The following is a 19,218-nucleotide window of genomic DNA, read 5'->3' on the forward strand; positions in this document are numbered from 1 at the left end:
GGGGCTTAGGCTGAGAGACATGCTTTCTGGTCGAGCATATGCAAGCAAGCAACACCGTCATTTACCTCAGAATGAGTGAAGTCCTTCGAGGCCGAAGATGATTTTCATAAGCAGCAGTGCAAATTCACCACAAGACCTTTCAGTTGGCCAATTATAATTACTGGTATTAGGAAGAAGCGCAGATTTTCGATTACGTCTATGACGTTTAGTGTGTACTGTATGTGCGTATGTCAAATATCGATACCCTTGCTTCATTAATCGAAATGCGGGGAAGAAGAGAAAACATGACCATTTCGCTCTTTATTCCGACTGTGCCGGTCTAAAGCAAGCAAGCATCATCTTGATCTCAGTGGCCAGTCGCTGCAGCACGTTAGGGATGAAATGCAGGTGTTCCCACGTAGATCGTCTGCATTCCCCTCCCCGGCGGGGGATAAAACTGGAAGGCAGCTCTGTTTTACCCCAGTGAATTTCCCCTCTTTCCTGCCCCATGTTCTTTTTCTCCAGAATCCTCTGGAAGCTGCTTAGTATACTCAGTATGCAATCACTTTGCTTTCCCACCTGCCATCACTTGATAGCTTTGCTATTTGTCCTGGTACCGGCGATTGCTGCTATCCAGGAAGATTACTCCCAATATGTGAATGCCCTGATGGGCTCGGAAGGACCCTTTCCAGGCAAAGGCTATGGAGGAGGCGATATCTTCGTGGGAGGAGCGCGGCCTTTCGGCGTGGCAAAGGTAGGTATCGATACTACGGCTGCAAACTGGAGCCTGGCGGTCCTCAACGGGGGGTGGACGCCAGATGGAAATGTCACGGCGATCAGTAGGTGGACGTGACCACTCAATGAATAGTCCTCAATCGTTGACTAGCATTTCCCCACTTACCTAGCCATGATGCATGAGAGTGGTACTGGAGGCGCACCGAAATATGGAATCATTCCCCAGATGCCGCTCACAAATATTGCGCCTCCAGTGAATCTGCTCAACAATTTGACCTACGCCCAGCCTAGGGTAAGCTGCTTGAAAGAGAACAAGCTCAACGGTCTAGACTCATAAGCAATTCAGGTTGGCAATGATACAGCCAGCGTGGGCTACTTTGCAACAAGATTGCAGAACGGCGTTCAGGTCGAGCTCTCGGCCTCTCGTCATGCTGGAATCATCCAGTATAGCTTCCCCGAGGGCGAGAAGCATGTACTGGTCGATGTTTCCCATGTATGACACCTAGGTCACATATAGCTTCGAACTTCTGCATCGCTAACATTTGCCTAAGTATCTTCCTGGGTCACCCAATGACCCCAATGGGCAATTCTACGTTGCAGGCGAGATCCAATTGGAGGATGAAGGACGAGCTTACTCTGGCTATGGGACGTATATCGGTGGCTGGAACAACGGTGAGTGCCAGCCTGCAACAGTACTCTCTCTGCAGAGAGTCTGATCGGGAACCAGGTGCGCCGTTTACGGTCTACTTCTACGGAGAATTTTCTATAGCCCCAGACACAGCTTGGACCTTCTCAGGGAGGAACACCGAGCCGATGCCGCGTTATCAGAGCTTCGCCAACGGTGGTATCAGTCAGCCTGTATACGGTAACTTGACTAACAAGAAAGCCACATCAGGACCCATGAATGATCGCATTGGGGCGCTCTTCAATTGGAACACGACATTCGGCGCTCAAATTATTTCCAGGGTTGGTGTATCCTTCATTTCTGAAGAAAAGGCTCGCGCCTATATTGAAACAGAGATTCCATCCTGGGACTTGAATGACACGGTGCAATCAACTGTGGAAGAATGGAACCGAGATGTTTTCAGTAAGACTCGGGTTGCATTGGACGAAACAGCGAACATGACGCATGTGCGGCTGCTCTACAGTTCTCTCTACTTTATGCACCTGATGCCGTCCGATCGGACTGGCGAGAATCCTCTCTGGCAGTCGAATGAGCCATTCTGGGACGACTTTTATACAATGTGTCAGTATGAGGAACATTCTTCCGATATCTATCACTAATGTATACAATCAGGGGATATTTTCCGCTGCACGATTAGTTTTTACCATATATATCAACCTGACTACTACGAGTCCATGATTCGAGGTCTGATCGATATATGGAGGTATGATCCCTGGATATGAGCAGCACGGAATAGCCAAGGAAGAGTGGCTCTAATATTTTCTCCCTCCTGAAGGCATCAAGGTTTCCTGCCAGATGGACGCTCAGGAAACTGGAATGGATTGGTCCAAGGCGGCTCCAATGCCGATAATGTGTTGGCGGATGCATACATCAAGGGTCTTCGCGGGGCAATCAACTGGACTGACGGCTATGCCGCCATGAAGACCGATGCGGAGGTGATTCCATACAACACATGGGACCCCACAGACCCATCGGCCAGCACCAAAGAGGGGCGCGGCGCCCTGGGTGATTGGCTCGAGCTTGGCTACGTCTCACAAGATCGTAACACAAGATGTGTATCCAGGACCGTTGAGTACAGCCTAAATGATTTTGCGCTGAGTCAAGTCGCCTCGGGAGAGATGCCCGGTGACCAGGAAAAGTATTTGAATCGGTCCGCTGGATGGCAGAATATATGGAACCCGGATGTGTCTAGTCTGAACTTCACAGGATTTCTGGCACCTAGGTTCTCCAACGGCACGTTCAACAGCAGCACATATGATCCGCGGTACTGCGACAAGTGTGAGTGGCTGGACTATACATATGAAGCCGTACCCTGGGGTGAGTGACATCCATGGTATAATAGAATGTCTACTCAGGCACCTAATGTCTAGAATACTCTTTCGTCATTCCCCATGACATGGAGACTCTGGTTGATCTCATGGGGGGCGTGGACACATTCGAATCTCGACTCGATCTCATGGTAAGATTCCCCCGCCGCCCTGAGGTCCCTGTCTAACTCAGCAGTTTGCGCCAAATATGTCCGTGCAAAGCCTCGGATCGAACGGAGCTGGAATCACGACAATTATCAACATAGGGTACGCATTCTCGTTTAAATCAACAACAGAACTAGACTAATGACTGTGGTTAAGTAACGAGCCGGACTTTGCCACGCCTTACCTGTACAATTACATCAACAAGCAAGCAAAAAGCGTCCAGAGATCGAGGGGCCTCGGATACAAATAGTGAGTACTACAGACTGAGATATTCCAAAGGATACGATTAACGGTCCATGCAGCTTCAACGACGCACTCTACGGCGTCCCCGGCAACAGCGATGCAGGGGCAATGAATTCATGGCTTTTGTGGCAGATGCTTGGGATCTATCCGGTGGTCACCCAGCCCGTGTATCTCATTGCCTCGCCTTGGTTCCCGGATCTCAACATGACCATCAGCGGCAACCAGACACTTCGGATTCTCGCGAATGGCTTGGACCAGGGCTATTATGTGCAAAGCGTGAAAATCAACGGACAGGCCTGGACGAAGAATTGGTTCGAGCACGAGGATCTCATGGCGCGTGGGGGCACGATCGAGTTCGAGCTGGGGCCCAACATGACGGCTTGGGAGACCGGCAGTGTGCCCCCTTCCCCGGGACATAGGAGATTGTGAGTGGGAAAGTTTCCTCTGCATCGGCTACACAAGCCACATATCAGGTGTTTGTGTTGGTACTATTTTAGGAGCACACCCGAGCCATGAGGGATATGTCATATCGTGCACCCTAGAAAAGAAAAGACATCAACCACAAGCATTGGCTAGTGGTTGATGGCGCGACAGGTAAAGTGTTTTTGGTGCTAAGTGGGGTTCAGGACAGATTCCCGAAATGATAGTAAACTACTAGCCTCCAGTTGCTTTAATGAATCTGAACTCGAAATAGACAATCGATCTGATCTAGAACTGAGACTGTGCTACCCATACATCGAGAGCGTAGCGCACACACACACACACATTGTAGTCTAGCATCTCAACAACGCCATCTTGAAGTCCACTTTTTCACAGATGCGGGGAAACCACAAAAGAACAGACGAGATCAAAGCCCCCGTCTGCGCGACTTCATGCAAGTTAGTCCCAAAAACAAGGCCCAAAGCATTACATAGGAGTTTCCTATGTAGTAGTCGGCAGTGGGACCAATGACGCGCAGCGAGGTATCCCGCGGTATCCCCACCACACCCGACACGTGAAGGTAAGCTCATCCATGCGCGCAAGACACTTCGCAGTGCGCAGTGCGCAATGCTTACAATTGATCCCATTGGCAGGCGATCGGAAAGATAAGCCATCCGCTCATCAAGACCAGAAAGCCAAGCCGAGGTTTGTGAGAGGCGGGAGGGGGGACTAACGGAGTTTTGTGAGAGGGTGACCAAGGCCCAAGACGTACGGTTGACGTCAATGGAAACACCAGCCCAGCCGCTGCGGGAACGTATGGACAAGAAGTTGAAGAGAAGAAGAAGAAGATGATGATGATGTTGACGATGATGATATATGGTTCCAATCCCATCCCTCCTGAGTTTTCCTATTAGTTGACTTCCTTTCTTTCCTGGAGGTTGTGCTTGCATTGAGGGGACCATAAAGCAATTGGATCTTAATATCAATTGTGCACGGTACAGTCAGTACAGTACATTGACACCAACCACCACACACCCATGGTAAGTCGAGTCCTGCTGTTCCGTGGATCTCGTCGCGCGGGCGGGCCGAGTCCAATCTTCCATGAACATGACCAGCTGGAAATTGACACCTGACTTTTCCTCCTTCCTCAGGCACCAATCCACCTTCTCCAGAGTCGGGATGACTCCAATTGCCCCAATTCCATCTCCGGGGGTGGCATCGCGGGTATCGTCCTCGGTACGATGGCAGGCACCCTGCTGCTCCTCTGGCTCTGGAAGCTCTGTGCCATGAATCATGAGATGGAAAGCGAGCCCGACTATGGGGAGACCAATCTGCCTACCAACCGAGCGCGCCATCGCCACCGACATCGACGGAGCCCGTCATACTACTATGTGGAGAAACCGAGGAGCTCGGTCAGGAGACCTGCGAAAGTCTATCTCAATTGATGATGGGGAGTGGATGAGGAATGGCAGGAGCTAGGAGGGAAGGAGGGAAAGCTGGGGGAGGAGGGCGAGGAGGGGGAGGTTTAATGTGTTTGTCGAGTTTCGAACCACCTATGGCTACGATGTATGTACATGGATATGACCTTTATGCTATAATAATACCCTCAATGAATCAAATTTAATAAATTGCCCGACATGAAAGATTCACTATCATGATCAGTGATCTGCAAAGTTGTGGTGTTCTTGGTTCTCTTACCAAGTGGGAACAGTTCCATCCTTTCCATTTTTATCCTTCTTGGTCTTTATGCAACCTGTCTGCCTATCTGGGCGAAAGTGGGGTGGGTCGGTACTGGAAAATAGACAGTCCAGCGCCGAGCATGTTCGTGTCGAAGTCGCATCCGTAGGCAGTGACATTAATAGATTAACCTGTCAATGATTGTCCATCGCAACAACTGTAGACACTTTTAGACAGGAGGAGTAGGCATGGCTTGGCACTATTCTGGCTACACGACATCTCCATGTTTCGAATTTATCTGCAGTTGTGTTCCCTTGCCGTGGTTCTGGGAGACTCGCGCAAACCGTTGGGCTGCGGAGGGTTGAAGAGGGGTGGGCAGATCGAATGTTTGTGCGGATGCAAAAACAATTTCAAACACTGATGACAATTCTACCCTTGTTGCTCCCCCCCTTTTCTCACCCCTCACGGCGTTGCAATCCCGATATCTACTGGTACGTACTTAGTAGAAGTACTGAGTTTGCCGCAAACCTACTCTACATGACTTGCCACCAACCAATCAGCCAGTCCAAGTGAACTGCCACGGCACTGACCCTCTGTGCCGTGCTGAGACCAAGAATGGATCCTCACAGGGAGAGTGAAAATCCATGCCTTTAGCTGTGCTTGTTTGGTTGATTGTCCCTCGGGAACCGTGGAGTATATGTGCCTCGAGGTGGGTGGGTGGGTGGGACGCAAGGTCATTCGATGGGCAATTGCAGAGGGAGCTCGGCAGTGGCTGCAGGTACGATACTTGAAGCAACAAAGAGTGCAGTGGCGGTGCCATTGGCTCTTTCTAGGTAGTAAGGAGCACTCATAGCTTCATCATGGATACATAAGTATCATTCCTGGTCGATGATCCCTCGATCAACTCCTGTGCAGCTGCTGTACCGGTGCGCTTATCATTTCAATCAGTTGAACTCTTCCCTTTCCCAGCCAGCAGGTCTCACACTGTGGACTCATCCCGGAGTTGCTGTTTGTGTTTGACAGTGAACCCCTTGTTCCCCTGAAGCAGAACCCTGATTGGTGTACGGATCTATCTTCGGCCTTATTCGACCCAATCATGTTGGTCCAGGGAACAATCCGAGCCCTTCAGTGGTCGTGGGGACGGCACCAAGCTTCATTTGGACTAAATTCAGGGCCAGGGACCACGCTAGCCAACCGAACCAGGGTAGATTTGTGGCATACCAGGCTGTTTCAGGACTAGTCTCCCTTCATGAGTCGGGTGGTTTCCTGTTTGGAGCAGCCCCTGAAATGATTAGGGCCAAAAACTAGTGACATCGACTGCAGACTCGCAGCTTGGATGAGAGACATGCGCCTTGTCCGTGTCTCCAATTCGGGTTTAAAAAAAGAATAACTCATAATTCTAACTATTATGATCGGATAAGAAAAGAGAGAAGGAGGAAAAAGAAGAAGGGTTAAAAAAAAACTAGTCATTGTGGTTGGGGTCAGCTAGTTCCTAGTAAATTAAATGTCTCTTTTTCTTCCCCTCCCCTCCGTCCGTTCTTCCTCCGCATCAGTTCCATCCCTCTTTCCTCTCTCATCCCTTCTTGTGGGTGGTTTTCAATCTCCTCGTGCGACTCGATCGCACTGCCATTCTTTTGAGACTTGACTCTGCCTCTCTCTTCCTCTTCCCCACGCTTTCGGTCACACTCCTTACGGACCGTTAGAGGAATCGATCTCAAACACTCCCCCCCGGGTGCACTGCCAGGAAACGCCCCTTTATCGCACCTTATCTTGCCAGGAAGCAAGCGTGTGTGACCCGCAGGTGTCCTGACTCGCCTCTGCGCCCTTGAATACTATCTTTGACAAAACCAGGGGAACGTACTTCTCAGTATCTGAAGCGTGGTGATCCTAAAGGACGTGACCGTCCATTATGTCTTTCCTTAACCTCCTGGCCCTGATCGTGGCCCAGATTTACTTAGTGGCTGCTCAGACCTCAACCACATGCAACCCCCTCAATGCCACATGCCCGTCGGATCCCGCCTTGGGCACGACTTTCTCATGGCAATTCAACGAGACGCTCGATTCCAAGATCTGGGAGACCACCAACGGCCATGTCGCCATCACCGACGCCGGCGCGAATTTCACCATCGCCAAGAAGCTGGACTCCCCCACCATCAAGTCGACCTTCTACATTTTCTTCGGCGTCGTTGAGTCCTGGGTCAAGATGGCCAAAGGTGGCGGTGTGATTAGCAGTATCGTGTTGGAGTCCGATGATCTGGACGAGATCGACTGGGAGTGGGTAGGCTACAATACCAGCTCAGTCCAGTCCAACTACTTCGGCAAGGGTAACGATACGTCTTTTGATCGCGGAGGCTTCCACTATGTTCCCAACGCCGACACCGAGTTCCACAACTACACTACCTACTGGGATGCCGCGAAACTGGAGTGGTGGATTGACGGCACATTGGTGCGCACGCTGAAGTACGAGGATGCCTTGGACGGCAAGAACTACCCGCAAACCCCCTGCACACTCCGCTATGGTATCTGGCCCGGTGGTGACCCGAGCGAGCCCCACGGGACAATCGTGTGGGCAGGCGGAGAGATCGACTATGATGCTGGTCCGTACAACATGGTCGTCCAGAAAGTGCGCGTACAGGACTTCCACACCGGCAAAGAGTACGAATATACTAACCATACGGGCTCGTGGGAGAGCATCAAGGTCGTAACGTAAGTCCTCCTCGCCATTGAGATATTCCATGACGCACCACTAACTCTAAGACTTCAGGGGTAATTCGACGGCTGCCGTGGAATTGAACAAGGAGCCGGAGAAGACTCTGGCTCAGAAATGGGCCGAATTGCCCACCGGTGCCAAGATCGGTGTGTACGCTGGCTCTGCGGCGGTCGGAGCTATGCTCCTCGCCGCATTCATCCTGTTCTTCGTGCGCCAGCGCAAGAAGGGTCGTCTCGAACACGCATTGGACGACGCCAAGTGGAACACGGAGCGGACAGAGATGGACTCTTTCCAACAAAACTGGAAACAGACTGAGTGGAGAAGTAAATCGGGCTACAAACCGGTATCATAGCCGGGGTCGTCAATCAACTGAAACAGAGTACCCGTCTGCTCGGCAACGAAAATGTTTACTTACACGCTTCGGTCGGAAAAGTCACCATCTCTCTCGGTTCCATATGCAAGGTTTCTTGCGCCTCGACTCCCCAATCGGCACGGTGTCCTCGGGACATAACGGACCAGCCTCGCTCCTGCTTTGCTGGCCAAGGTTGTGCGCGAGCTGTCTTATTGCTTGAGCTCCAGGTGATCGTGCATCTATTCCTGCCACGAAGTTCTTCTCCCGACCTTGGTCGATTTCTTGTTTCTTTTCATCCTGTACACTTTTGCGACGCTTCTCATTTCCTCAATCTTCGTTTCATCTACATTTTCCTCTCTGGATTGTCGAGACTCACAGGGCCAACAAACCTTTACTACTTCCTGTATATACGAATCTATGTGCGTGTGGTCCTATAAGACCCTACTGTTTCCTTCTACTCTTTCTCCTAGACGGGTGTGCGGGAGTTCTGAATTGGGCCAGGCTGCTTTTATTCCGCCCCCATCCTTCCAACTTGATAGACTTTAACAGATTTCCAACTCCTGTTATCTCTTATCTATGTCCAGGTCTGAGCTGGAGGCTCCCTGGTCAGTTCCATGTATGTTTCTGAGTCTTACGGTACTCTGACACTCCGATTCCCCTTATGGCGAGCACTCGCTGTATCGATATCACCTAAGCAAAATGGTCTCACGGTGGGGGCTGCAGAGGCCCCCCCGTTGAGTTAAGCAAGTCCATGGGGATTAATCACCGATACACGGACCTAGGTCTGGGCTATGTTCTGGCCTCGGACCACCTCAAACGGTATCTTAATGTTGGATTGGCTTGCCTGTCATCTGGCTTAGTGGGAACCGCTGAAGATGAAGCAGAGGTGCGACATTGGTGTGGTGAACGAGTGTGCAGGTTGGGGCCGAAGATAGATCGATAAGCCTTGTCTGATATGAACCATGGGCCCTGACTGGATTTCAGACGGCCTGATGTCATGTACTTCGTTCCTCGGTGTGTTCGGACCTTGTCAGCGTATGCCACAAAAGAAATAGCGACAGCAAACAGATAAAGGTGGTTGGTTTGGTTTACTCTGATCGAGAAAGAGACGGTCTCAGAGATAGGCAAAAATCGATCCCGGTGCGACTCGAACGCACAACCTCTAGTACCGGAAACTAATGCGCTACCATTGCGCCACGAGACCAGCTGATGGAGGTATGTCATCCGACTTTGACACCATATTCAAGCTCCACAAATAATCAGTAACTTCTAACGCTTCTCTACTACTTCCTACAACGCAGCGTCACTACAAAATGCCAACCTTATTATCACATTCTTGATCCTCTAATTGAAACATATTCTTATTGCTGTTTTGCAAAAGGGTCTGTCCTATCTGTTTCATCTTCACAGCGGGAGTTGGGGACTTGATCCTGTTGCGGCATAGCATATTATGGTCTCATCGATTTCTTTTTACATATATAACGGTTTGGGAAACTCGCATACCGATATACCAACCCCCACGTAAGAATTGCATAGTAGCTCGGATCTGCGTGAGAACACATACGCAATCCCGACATAGATCACACAGTCCGCCACAGGGCAGAACTTGAAGTCGCACTGATGGTTATGTGGTGGGGCAGGGTTCGTGTCAGCTGAAAGCTGGGGTTTACGTATCAGCTGGCCATAACCTCATCTGTTATTAAATGGAGATTGGGGAGAGTAAGCTTCATGATTCTCTATCTAGTGTTCGACGCAATGGCCGACTTGGGATTGTGGGTGGGAGAGAGGGAATCGGATTTTACTGCGCATGACACTAAGTAGATCTTTCGTAGATAGGAGAGAGGCGCCTCGCTTGAAATACTACAGATACTATGGGCTCTATTCAAGGAAGTGGTATACTTGGTGGATGAGCATCTTGCGTCATATATACAGGAAGGCAAGAGGGAAGTCAAGAATGCTATAGTCGAGGAGGACGTCATTCCCTCCAGAAAGAGAATGGACCAGTCTACAAAAAGAATACCAGACTCGAGACCAGCAAGTTGCATTCCAGTGCAGTAATCCCTAAATCAACATCACAACCCTAACAAGCAAAGTGATACACCGTACACCGTATCATCCGAACTCCAAGACACTCCTCTAAAAGACATACATCTCCCTTTCCAAGAAGACTCCGACCCATAACGATTTACCCCCAAACGCCGTCTCATTAACCCCTCCGCAATGCAGTATATCGTATATCTCCATGATAGAACCTCCCCTCCCTTACACCTCCCTCTCCCTCTCTTCCCCCCCATAACTAACCTAATTAGTATCCAACTCACTCAACCACTCAAAAAGCTCGCTGCGGGCCCTATCATCGACCGTACGCAATTCCGTCCACAGCTTCTGGATATGGTCCCACATGCCTTGCATGAAGGTGCCGGCCCAGCGGATCTCCCTCTTCCACTCGCCGACGGCCGCGTGCACCTCGGACCGCAGAGTGGCGAGCTCCGCGCGCTGGTGGGCGACCTCGTCGCGCAGGAGCTTGTTCTCCTGCTGCAGGGTCTTGTGCGCCTGGATCAGGGCGTTGTGGTTCTGGACCAGGGCGGTGAGCTGGCTCGTGAGCTGCTGCTTGAAGATGCCGAACTGCAGGCTCTGGGCGCCTAGCTCGGCGCGGAGTTGGTCAATAGGGGTGTCTTCGTCGTTCTTGGGGGGATGGGTTGGGGCGTGATGGCTTAGGTGCTGGCCCTGATGGTGGTGCCTTGGTGCGTGGGGCGGCTGGTTGGACATCTTGGCGGTGATGTTTGAGGTTTGCTGGGTAGACTTTGTATGGTAATGATGGTTGTGGTGGTGGTGGTGGTGAGAGGTCGAAGAAGGTAATGACAGAAAGATAGTCGATGTTCTGACTGGAGTGTGGGGACTCAGGGCGTTGATTCAATAATGATGTTGTGTGGTCTACGCGATGTCATAAAGTTCGACTCAATGCTGGTCCTACCGGATTAGACAATGCTGAATTGATCAATGCCATATATCCCATTGTGTCATGATGAGGATACAGCTAATCTTAGCCTGAACCCTTCACTGGAACTGTCGTGCAAGCACTGTTGTATCTGGATGAACTCCACTGAGTGGTTGATACTGTAAAATGTACCATTCAAAAGAAGTCATATTCGCCCTGTTTGTTCATGATGCCGCTAACTATATCTCTCGAGAAACTGGTAGCCTTGTCTCGTGGCTATATGTATCGCTGTTCATTGTCTGACATCATCTATCCTTCGAAAGGAGTCTCATAAGGAGCCTCAGCCTGTGGCGTAATTCTAGCGAGGTGTCGTCTCTGACCATCCGCCCAGTCAAAAAGCGCACTATGCGCGGCCACCCGGTTCTGTGATAGTCAGTCTTGTCAATCTTGGGTTCAGTTATAGAGTGGTTCAGAAGCACTTACATCCCAAACAACAACAGTGCCAGGACGCCAGCGGACCCGTGTCTGGATATCTGCAGACAGCGCAATGTGGTCGTAGAGGAACTTCAGCAGGAACTCCGACTCCTCTTTCTTGTATCCCACAATGTAGCGAGTGACTGCAGCTTGGTTAATCTCTCATTTCTCTGTGATACGCATGGTGTTTTAAAACTTACACTGTGGGTTGACGAACAGCGCTTTCTCTCCAGTAACCTAGACAGCATGTTAGAACACATACATCCACAGATCTCATCCTTCCCGAGAATAAACCTACTGGATGAGTCCGGACAATGGGATGCTCAGATGTGATTGGGTCTCGTCGTGCAATGCCGCCCTTGTTGAGGCTGTTGTTGACCTGCTCAATACCAGAGTGAACTGCCTTCAACCCGTGCAGCCTCTTTCGGAATTCGGGCGAGAGGCGTCGGTATGCCTGTGCCATATCCGCGAACAAAGTGTCTCCTCCAGTTGACGGTCCGTCCAGGAGATACAGGAAGGTGGTGCCCGGGGGCTGCTTCTCGAACGTTACATCGGAGTGCCAGGTGATAGAGTTTGTGTGTGTGGCGAGAAAGTCGGCACCGCTTGTGTCATCAGCTCCGCGGTGAACGAGATGAATCTCCGGATAGCCCTTGGGGGCGCCAGATGTCTGGTGGATGTGGTGTCGGCCAAAGTAGCCACCCCATTCGAGGGCTTTGTCGATAGGAAGATGCGCAAAGTCCTGGTCCCGGAAGGCTTGATGAGGCCCGACATCAGCACAGGTCCTCGCAGAATGGCGATGACCAATAGTCACAACTCACCGACAACCTTTCTTTGGGCGACGAATCGAGCCAGTTGATCCTTGCCTTCCTTCGTCAGCTGGCTCAGCTGGACACCACGGACTTCACTGCCAATGGTGGGAGTGAGGTCATCCACTTGAGCTTTGTCCTTGGGCAAGAGATCAGCAAAAGAGAGGTCTGCATCCTTGCCGTGGTCATAGTGCTCAAATGGTTGCAGAGGAGGGTATCTACGAAGGTCAGCGAGGGTCAAAAGGCGGCCATGAATTAGGGCCGATGCCGAACCTTTCTGTCTCGTTATCCCAGACGGGGAGGTAGTTCGGGAACGATGCGGGCGGCTGCTTCTCTGTACCCTGGACTTCGTCGTCATGCTTATAGACCTCTGCATAACCGATCGAGTTCTCTTTGTTGAAGCCCGAATCGGTCTTCAGGTGGGACACCGGCTTTGCCCGGAGAGAAAGGGTTGAGGTCTCAGTAATAGATGGTGCCATGATATTGGTTTAGAATGGGTTTCTTCCTTCTTGGGAGGGACTTTGATTTGGGAAAGAGTACTGTACGTTCTGGCATATATAATCGCCATCCTTCTTACGAAGACTTGATGCGCCGTCACGCAATTCCTGCGGGGTACGCATGGCCGAGTGACTTCCGGCAATTACTGGTTCGCAAAGGGGGTGCGAGGTACCAGGTTAGGTACAAGGTTTCGAACGATAACGACATATAGGCATCAGTGCTCGTCTCGAGGAGGATTGGCGGACGTTGATCAGATAATGTGAGAGGCGGAGTCATGGCCCATTGTCGGTCTCCCTGTCGTATAATTAGTAAGTCAACCCTCACCAGAGTTTGTTCCTGTTAAAAGTACCCCATACACAATGGCAGAACTCGGTTAACCTTGAACAGTGCCAGAGAATGAGACTGTGTTCCACAGGGTTGACGTTGGCTGAGGCAAACGTGGTTTAGTGCAGCATGGCGTGATAGCCATGGTCCCTGGCGCAACTTTCCCCCTCCAAAGCTCAAACAAGCTCAACTCCCCACCTGACCCGCATTCAGTCATAGAGATCGCCCTCATCTTATGAGAGGGATGAAATTAGAAGGACATCCGTTTTGTTTGGTCAATGGTCAAGATATTGCCCGCGGTGTAATTGTAGACGAGAGAGGGGTCGAGGCAAGCACATCTTTGCCGGGGCGCATCGCAGTTCACTGCATCACTGCATCTGCATTGGCCTTGATTAGTGCGCGAAGAATTCTGCCGTATACTTGTACTATGTATACTCGCTTCCAATCAGCATTGAAGGAGATGTTGCCATATTGCTGACGAAACGTATCACCATCGACCAGTGCGATGGTGAAATCGTGGGATTGTAAGGCAGGGAAGAGGCGTGGAAGTACCGACTCGGTAAAGCGTAACTTAGCCACCGCCTGAGCGATCCCGGCCCATTAAGGCCCCGCCGCGTCTTCGGCCGTTTCCCGCAGCGGAGATCGAACACTAGACTTGAATCCTACTTAGTACTACTCCACGACTACTCTACGACTACTTCACACTAACAACTACCGGACTCTCTTCTTCCTCTGACTTGTTCCCCATAACGTCACTTATGCTTCGTTTGCGTGATCGCACTTAGGACACCCCATGAGACTGCAAGACATCGAAGAATGTATCATCGCCCATACCCTGACGGCCTGACCTCGCCGCCATGGCTGCGCTTAATGTTGGTCTCGACGCAAGAGCCACCCTACCACGAGCTGTTTTACTCCAGAGCTTATCGCCCGAGATGCCTGGAATTTTTTCTGGACCATTAAGTTCAAGCCATGATTGGCTACGTCAATCTTTCCACAGAACATCATCTCGCAGTTAGCCTATCTGCTTATATTGCCGAGAGATTGCGTGATGAAGCTTTAAGCTCGCCTGTTTGGGATGAAGCATATCAAAAAGCTCATTTGGGCCTGCGCTCGTTCTTTAAATCTCCTCGACTGTCGCAAACAAGGGCCTTCATATCTTGCCTCTAAGTAATCAGCTTTTTTTCCATTGGCAAGATGGGCTCAGATAATGTTCACGATATCCCCGTGGACACAGTCCCCGCGGGCGATGACACTAAAAAGAGCCCCGTGACGGCAGTGGCATCAGGCTCGTCCACATCATCCCTCGAAATTGCTGCCGTGCAGCGTGTCAAAGGGGGCGGCGCATTTGACACCTCAGAGGATCCTCGGTACTATAAGCCTATCCCGGAGTATGAAGGCATACATCGTTGGGATCCCTACTTTGAGTGGACGGAAGAGGAAGAGAAGACCCTGGTCAAGAAGGTATTTCCAGACAGCGCTTCTCAATCAGCGAATAGAGCTAATAAAAACCAGATTGACTGGCGAATTTGCACTTTTGCATGCGTGACATTCTTTGCGCTCCAACTCGACAGAGGCAATGTCGTCCAAGCCAATTCCGACACCATGCTTGCGGATCTGGGAATGAATACCAATGACTACAACAACGGGCAGACCATCTTCCTTCTCACATTCTTATTTGCCGAGCTGCCTTCGCAGTTATTATCCAAGAAGGTCGGGCCAGATCGCTGGATCCCCTTCCAGATGGTTTCATGGAGCTTGGTTGCTGCATGCCAGGCCTTCCTGAAGAATAAGACCGGATATTTCGTCTGTCGGGCCCTTCTGGGACTCCTAGAAGGTGGATTGTAAGACAAAGTCGAATTCCAAGGTTGATCTTTTTAGCTGACTGTTATTAGCATTGCCGACACTATTCTCTTCCTTTCCTTTTTCTACAAATCTAAAGAGCTACCAGTCAGACTCAGTTATTTCTGGGTCTCTTACGAAGCTACTGCGATTGTCAGCGCTTTCCTAGCGGTTGGCTTCCTTCATATTCATGACACTGATGGTAAAGGTGGCTGGCGGTACCTCTTCGCATTTGAAGGTCTAATCACTGGAATCATCGGAATCATCGCTATCTTCTGGATGCCTGCATCACCAACGCAAACAAAGGGTGGCCTCCGGGGTAAAGACGGCTGGTTCAACGAACGCGAAGAGAAGATTCTTGTCAACCGCGTGCTGCGTGACGACCCTAGTAAGGGAAGTATGCACAATCGGCAGGCTGTATCGCTCAAGATGCTTTGGACTGCTCTATGCGACTATGATATGTGGCCGATCTATTTGCTCGGTCTGACATGGATGATTCCTAACACGCCTGCAACAAACTATATCACCCTCGAGCTTAAATCACTTGGCTTCGGTACCTTCCAGACGAACCTTCTCACCATTCCTGCCTATGTTATCTTCATTATTAACCTTCTGTTCTGGACTTGGATTTCCGAGCGCTTCAACCAGCGTTTGTTGCTTGGCCTCGTCATGGAATTCTGGTGCTTAATTTTACTCATTGCACTAGTTGCTCTTCCGAACGGGGCCAGCGCATGGGGGCGATGGGCCATTCTGATTCTATTGATTGGCGCCCCTTATATTCATGCTATCATTGTGGCCATGACGTCCAGAAATGCAGGCTCAGTCCGGACACGAACGGTCGCTAGCTCTGTGTACAACATGATGGTGCAAGCGTCCAGTATCATTGCCAGTCAAGTGAGTTACGCCTTCAATACTTAGCCTGTGGTGAAAGTCAGCTAACCTTTACCAGATCTATCAAGCGAAGGACAAGCCATACTACCATACTGGCAACAAAGTACTGATTGCCATGGCCGTATGGAGTATATTAGTGTTTATTGGGGCCAAGCTCTACTACATTTGGCGTAACAAGTAAGCTCACCCAACGTCACTGTCTGATTATTATGCTAAGACTATAATCCAGACAGAGAGCCGCCATATGGGACGCTATGTCCAGTGCCGAGAGAGAGGCATACCTGGCCGATGTCGCCGACAAGGATCTTGGTAACAAACGGTCAGACCCCTGGGCTATTCTCATTGATTACGAATACTTTTCTAACGGCCCCGCAGCCTCGACTTCCGATTCACCCATTGAGCCCTCTTTCATAGTATATACCTTACGAAGCGCCCACACATATCGTTTCTCGGGGAAACTCTATGGAGTTTCACTGGGTTTAATGACTTAAAAATAGATGAATGATAGATAGCATCTCATAGAAACGAAAATTTCAATGGCCCATGTCTAATACCAATCAAGCAACTGCCTAAGCACAAGCACACTAAGCACACATAGAAGTCTGGACTATGATTCACTCCATCAAAGTGCGAATCAAGGCAGATGACCGCGGTTGAAGAGCGGATAAGCAAGCAGGGTGTCTACTAGTTAACTTTGGGGCGGCGGAGCTGATAAATCAGAGATGACTTCCCCACCATAAATAAGCCTCCTCCGCGTCATAGCATACTCGAATGAACTTCAACTGATAGCAAACTAGGTGACGTACTGTATCTCGAAAATAAAGCAATGTCGACTTCAAGCCCGATCCACTTCTTCGACATTAAGTCGGCCCTCTCTGGTGAGTCACAGAGAGCCAATCTTCATTTCATCCACATCACAACAAAACAAAACAAGCAACACATGCTAACAGACCACCAGGGTCGGCGCGGGCCTGGTCCCCCAACACCATCAAGACCCGGATGGTCCTCAACTACAAACAGCTGCCCTACACGCAGACATTCCTCAGCTACCCGGACATCGCCCCCTTCCTCTCCCACAAGGGGCTGCACCCTCAAGCGGAGGGCCGACCCTACACGCTGCCCGCCATCTGCCACCCGGCCTCCCTCTCCGCCAGCCCCTCGGGCACGCTGATGGACTCGCTCGCCATCGCCACGCACCTCGAGCAAGCCTTCCCTACCACGCCATCCATCTTCCCCTCCGGCGACGCCAGCTACGCGCTCGCGCTGGCCGTTAGCAAGCTCATGGGCGCCGTCTGGATCAACGCCGTCCCCTTGGTCGTCCCCCGCGTCGCGGACTTCCTGGACGCCCGGGGCCGCGAGTACTTCATCAAGACGCGCTCGGCGCAGTTCGGGAAGCCCCTCTCCGAGGTCCGGCCCCGGGATGCCCGCGAGGTGGAGCGGTTGCTCGACGCCATGAAGCGGGACATGGCCGTCATCGTGATGATGCTGCGGGGCCGGCACGGGAACAAGGAGGATGACACGAGCGGTGGCGGTGGCGGCCCTTTCTTTGAAGGGAAGACCCCCGGGTATGCGGACTTTCTGGTCGTGGCTGTTCTGGCGTGGTTCCAGCGCGGGGATCGGACGGTTTGGGTGGAGATGCTCGGGGTGGGGAATGGGGAGGTCAGGGCGCTGTGGGAGGCTTGTTTGCCGTGGGTGGAGGGACAGGGCGAGGAGAAGGATGAGTCGGATTGGGAGATTCCTCGTTGAAAGTGTTTCGCTTGCTTTCGGAAAGTCATGGAGGTGCAGTGGAGGGTTTTGAAGTCGCTCCAAGTGAAGCCTGCGTCTGCAATAAGTGAAAGTGTTGAAAGCATTCCATTTCGCGCCTGGTTCTTGGGAAATAGTACATGATAAAAAGAAATGAGAATATGAGTTACAAGGAGAAATATCTCTCTTCCATACGCAGTCACCCCCCGCCTCCCCAGCCGTCCAGCCCTTCCCCGGGTTGCCAATACCATTGTACATTGTGGGTCGTAAGTCGGGACAGTATCGACCGACGTGAAGAAAAGCCTCCCACCGAGAAGATCGCAGATTCGCCAAAGATACACAAGATAAATTTTTTACAACCCGCGGAGGAAGTTGGCCTCTCTGATGCTCTTTCTCCGGGCATCTCTCGCGCTCCGGGTGATCTCGGTCCGCTTCTCGAGACTCTCGGAGGCGACAACCAGAGTATCCTGGGCCTCTGCCTGAGCGCGGTTGTAGGCGGCGGGTGTGATATCGTTGGCCTGTTCGTGGATCGGGATCACGGGAGGGAGGTTCGCGGCGCGGGCAGCCATCTTCTTCTCGTAGCGCTTGCGCTGCTTCTTGTTCAGGGCTGTGATGGCGGAGAAAGAAGCACGGTGTTAGTCAAGGAGAACCGAAGCTGGAGACGATTGTTGTAGCACTGGTTATTAGGGGTCCCTTACTGCTTGGATCAACGCCACCCTGCTCGGTCTTCCCCTTCTTGCCCTCATCCAACAAACCCCACAGCCAATCGGGGTACTCCGAATCCTCCAGAGCGAGCAGATCAGGCTTGTTCTTGAAGTAGTTGAGCCCGTTCAGTTTCGTGCCAGCAAGGCAGCTGCTCGGTGGACGCTCGACGACCTTGCGGGCCTTGCCGGGGTGGACATCACTGTGGACGCCGTCCGTGGGGGTGCTCAATGGTTGTGACACTCCAGGGGTGGCGGAGGAGACGGCGGACGCGACGGTCACGTCGCTCACGCCAGGCTGTCGGGGCTTGGGCGGCGGCGGTGCGGCGGACACGGTGGGCTTGCCGTCACTGTAGTTGCGGAACTGAGCCCGCTGGATGGGGAGAGAGAGCTGGCGCGCGCCAGACAGGGCAGGCGACGTAACCGTGTGCTGCTGGAATCGAGACAGGATGCCGGTCCGGCATCGCTGGCAGATCATTTTGAGATGTGAGGTCTGGAAGGTTTCGGCTGTACTAAAGACAGAAAGGATGAATGATAGTAGCTCGGTCACCGGAGTCGTGATAAGCCGTCCTCAGCCCCAAGACAAGCCGTGCACGCTGAATCAGAATGCTGTGTAATGGAATCCTACCGACCGGCACGCAGTGAGAATGCACTTATCGAGAAAACTGCGGCATGAATTTGATGCCAAGCCGGAGGTGAGCCGACACGTGACCGTGTCACTCAGTATT

At 51.5% G+C, this 19,218-nt stretch overlaps 8 protein-coding genes and 1 non-coding gene across 9 annotated transcripts; 4 read left to right on the plus strand and 5 right to left on the minus strand.

Annotated features, from left to right (window-relative positions):
- Positions 1–535: 535 nt before the first annotated feature.
- On the plus strand, positions 536–3,677 carry BO82DRAFT_346545 (uncharacterized protein; the record flags this gene model as incomplete). The annotated part of the gene is made up of 11 exons (XM_025633759.1): positions 536–818; positions 885–1,006; positions 1,061–1,207; positions 1,266–1,386; positions 1,442–1,960; positions 2,012–2,102; positions 2,175–2,716; positions 2,770–2,858; positions 2,903–2,973; positions 3,028–3,117; positions 3,168–3,677. The coding sequence occupies 11 exons, from the start codon at positions 536–538 to the stop codon at positions 3,541–3,543; spliced, it is 2,451 nt and encodes an 816-aa protein (XP_025486878.1). The 3' UTR covers positions 3,544–3,677.
- Positions 3,678–4,395: 718 nt separating this feature from the next.
- BO82DRAFT_358914 (uncharacterized protein) lies at positions 4,396–4,995 on the minus strand. Its single transcript, XM_025636427.1, has one exon. The coding sequence runs from the start codon at positions 4,887–4,889 to the stop codon at positions 4,536–4,538; it is 354 nt and encodes a 117-aa protein (XP_025486879.1). The 5' UTR covers positions 4,890–4,995; the 3' UTR covers positions 4,396–4,535.
- Positions 4,996–7,017: 2,022 nt separating this feature from the next.
- BO82DRAFT_201006 (glycoside hydrolase family 16 protein) lies at positions 7,018–8,668 on the plus strand. Its single transcript, XM_025630605.1, has 2 exons — positions 7,018–7,917; positions 7,976–8,668. Exons 1-2 carry the CDS (start codon positions 7,121–7,123, stop codon positions 8,271–8,273), a joined length of 1,095 nt encoding a protein of 364 aa, XP_025486880.1. The 5' UTR covers positions 7,018–7,120; the 3' UTR covers positions 8,274–8,668.
- Positions 8,669–9,405: 737 nt separating this feature from the next.
- BO82DRAFT_t303 lies at positions 9,406–9,477 on the minus strand. Its single transcript has one exon. It is a non-coding gene; the product is annotated as a tRNA-Arg (tRNA).
- Positions 9,478–10,574: 1,097 nt separating this feature from the next.
- Positions 10,575–11,042, minus strand: BO82DRAFT_406921 (uncharacterized protein; the record flags this gene model as incomplete). Its single annotated transcript, XM_025639604.1, has 1 exon — positions 10,575–11,042. One exon carries the CDS (start codon positions 11,040–11,042, stop codon positions 10,575–10,577), a length of 468 nt encoding a protein of 155 aa, XP_025486881.1.
- A 478-nt stretch (positions 11,043–11,520) lies between these two features.
- BO82DRAFT_295572 (TauD/TfdA dioxygenase family protein) lies at positions 11,521–12,970 on the minus strand (the record flags this gene model as incomplete). Its single annotated transcript, XM_025631869.1, has 6 exons — positions 11,521–11,634; positions 11,695–11,828; positions 11,886–11,922; positions 11,984–12,438; positions 12,504–12,709; positions 12,765–12,970. The coding sequence occupies 6 exons, from the start codon at positions 12,968–12,970 to the stop codon at positions 11,521–11,523; spliced, it is 1,152 nt and encodes a 383-aa protein (XP_025486882.1).
- A 1,540-nt stretch (positions 12,971–14,510) lies between these two features.
- Positions 14,511–16,589, plus strand: BO82DRAFT_436454 (putative transporter; the record flags this gene model as incomplete). The annotated part of the gene is made up of 6 exons (XM_025641115.1): positions 14,511–14,777; positions 14,829–15,157; positions 15,209–16,049; positions 16,105–16,223; positions 16,276–16,365; positions 16,422–16,589. 6 exons carry the CDS (start codon positions 14,511–14,513, stop codon positions 16,444–16,446), a joined length of 1,671 nt encoding a protein of 556 aa, XP_025486883.1. The 3' UTR covers positions 16,447–16,589.
- A 228-nt stretch (positions 16,590–16,817) lies between these two features.
- Positions 16,818–17,974, plus strand: BO82DRAFT_358918 (putative glutathione S-transferase). The gene is made up of 2 exons (XM_025636428.1): positions 16,818–16,924; positions 17,005–17,974. Exons 1-2 carry the CDS (start codon positions 16,873–16,875, stop codon positions 17,790–17,792), a joined length of 840 nt encoding a protein of 279 aa, XP_025486884.1. The 5' UTR covers positions 16,818–16,872; the 3' UTR covers positions 17,793–17,974.
- Positions 17,823–19,087, minus strand: BO82DRAFT_201058 (mitochondrial 54S ribosomal protein mL54). The gene is made up of 2 exons (XM_025630606.1): positions 18,488–19,087; positions 17,823–18,396 (listed from the first exon to the last, which is right to left on the minus strand). The coding sequence occupies exons 1-2, from the start codon at positions 18,966–18,968 to the stop codon at positions 18,143–18,145; spliced, it is 735 nt and encodes a 244-aa protein (XP_025486885.1). The 5' UTR covers positions 18,969–19,087; the 3' UTR covers positions 17,823–18,142.
- Positions 19,088–19,218: the final 131 nt, after the last annotated feature.

Source organism: Aspergillus uvarum (genome assembly GCF_003184745.1).
Source record: "Aspergillus uvarum CBS 121591 unplaced genomic scaffold BO82scaffold_80, whole genome shotgun sequence".
Lineage (NCBI taxonomy): Eukaryota > Fungi > Ascomycota > Eurotiomycetes > Eurotiales > Aspergillaceae > Aspergillus > Aspergillus uvarum.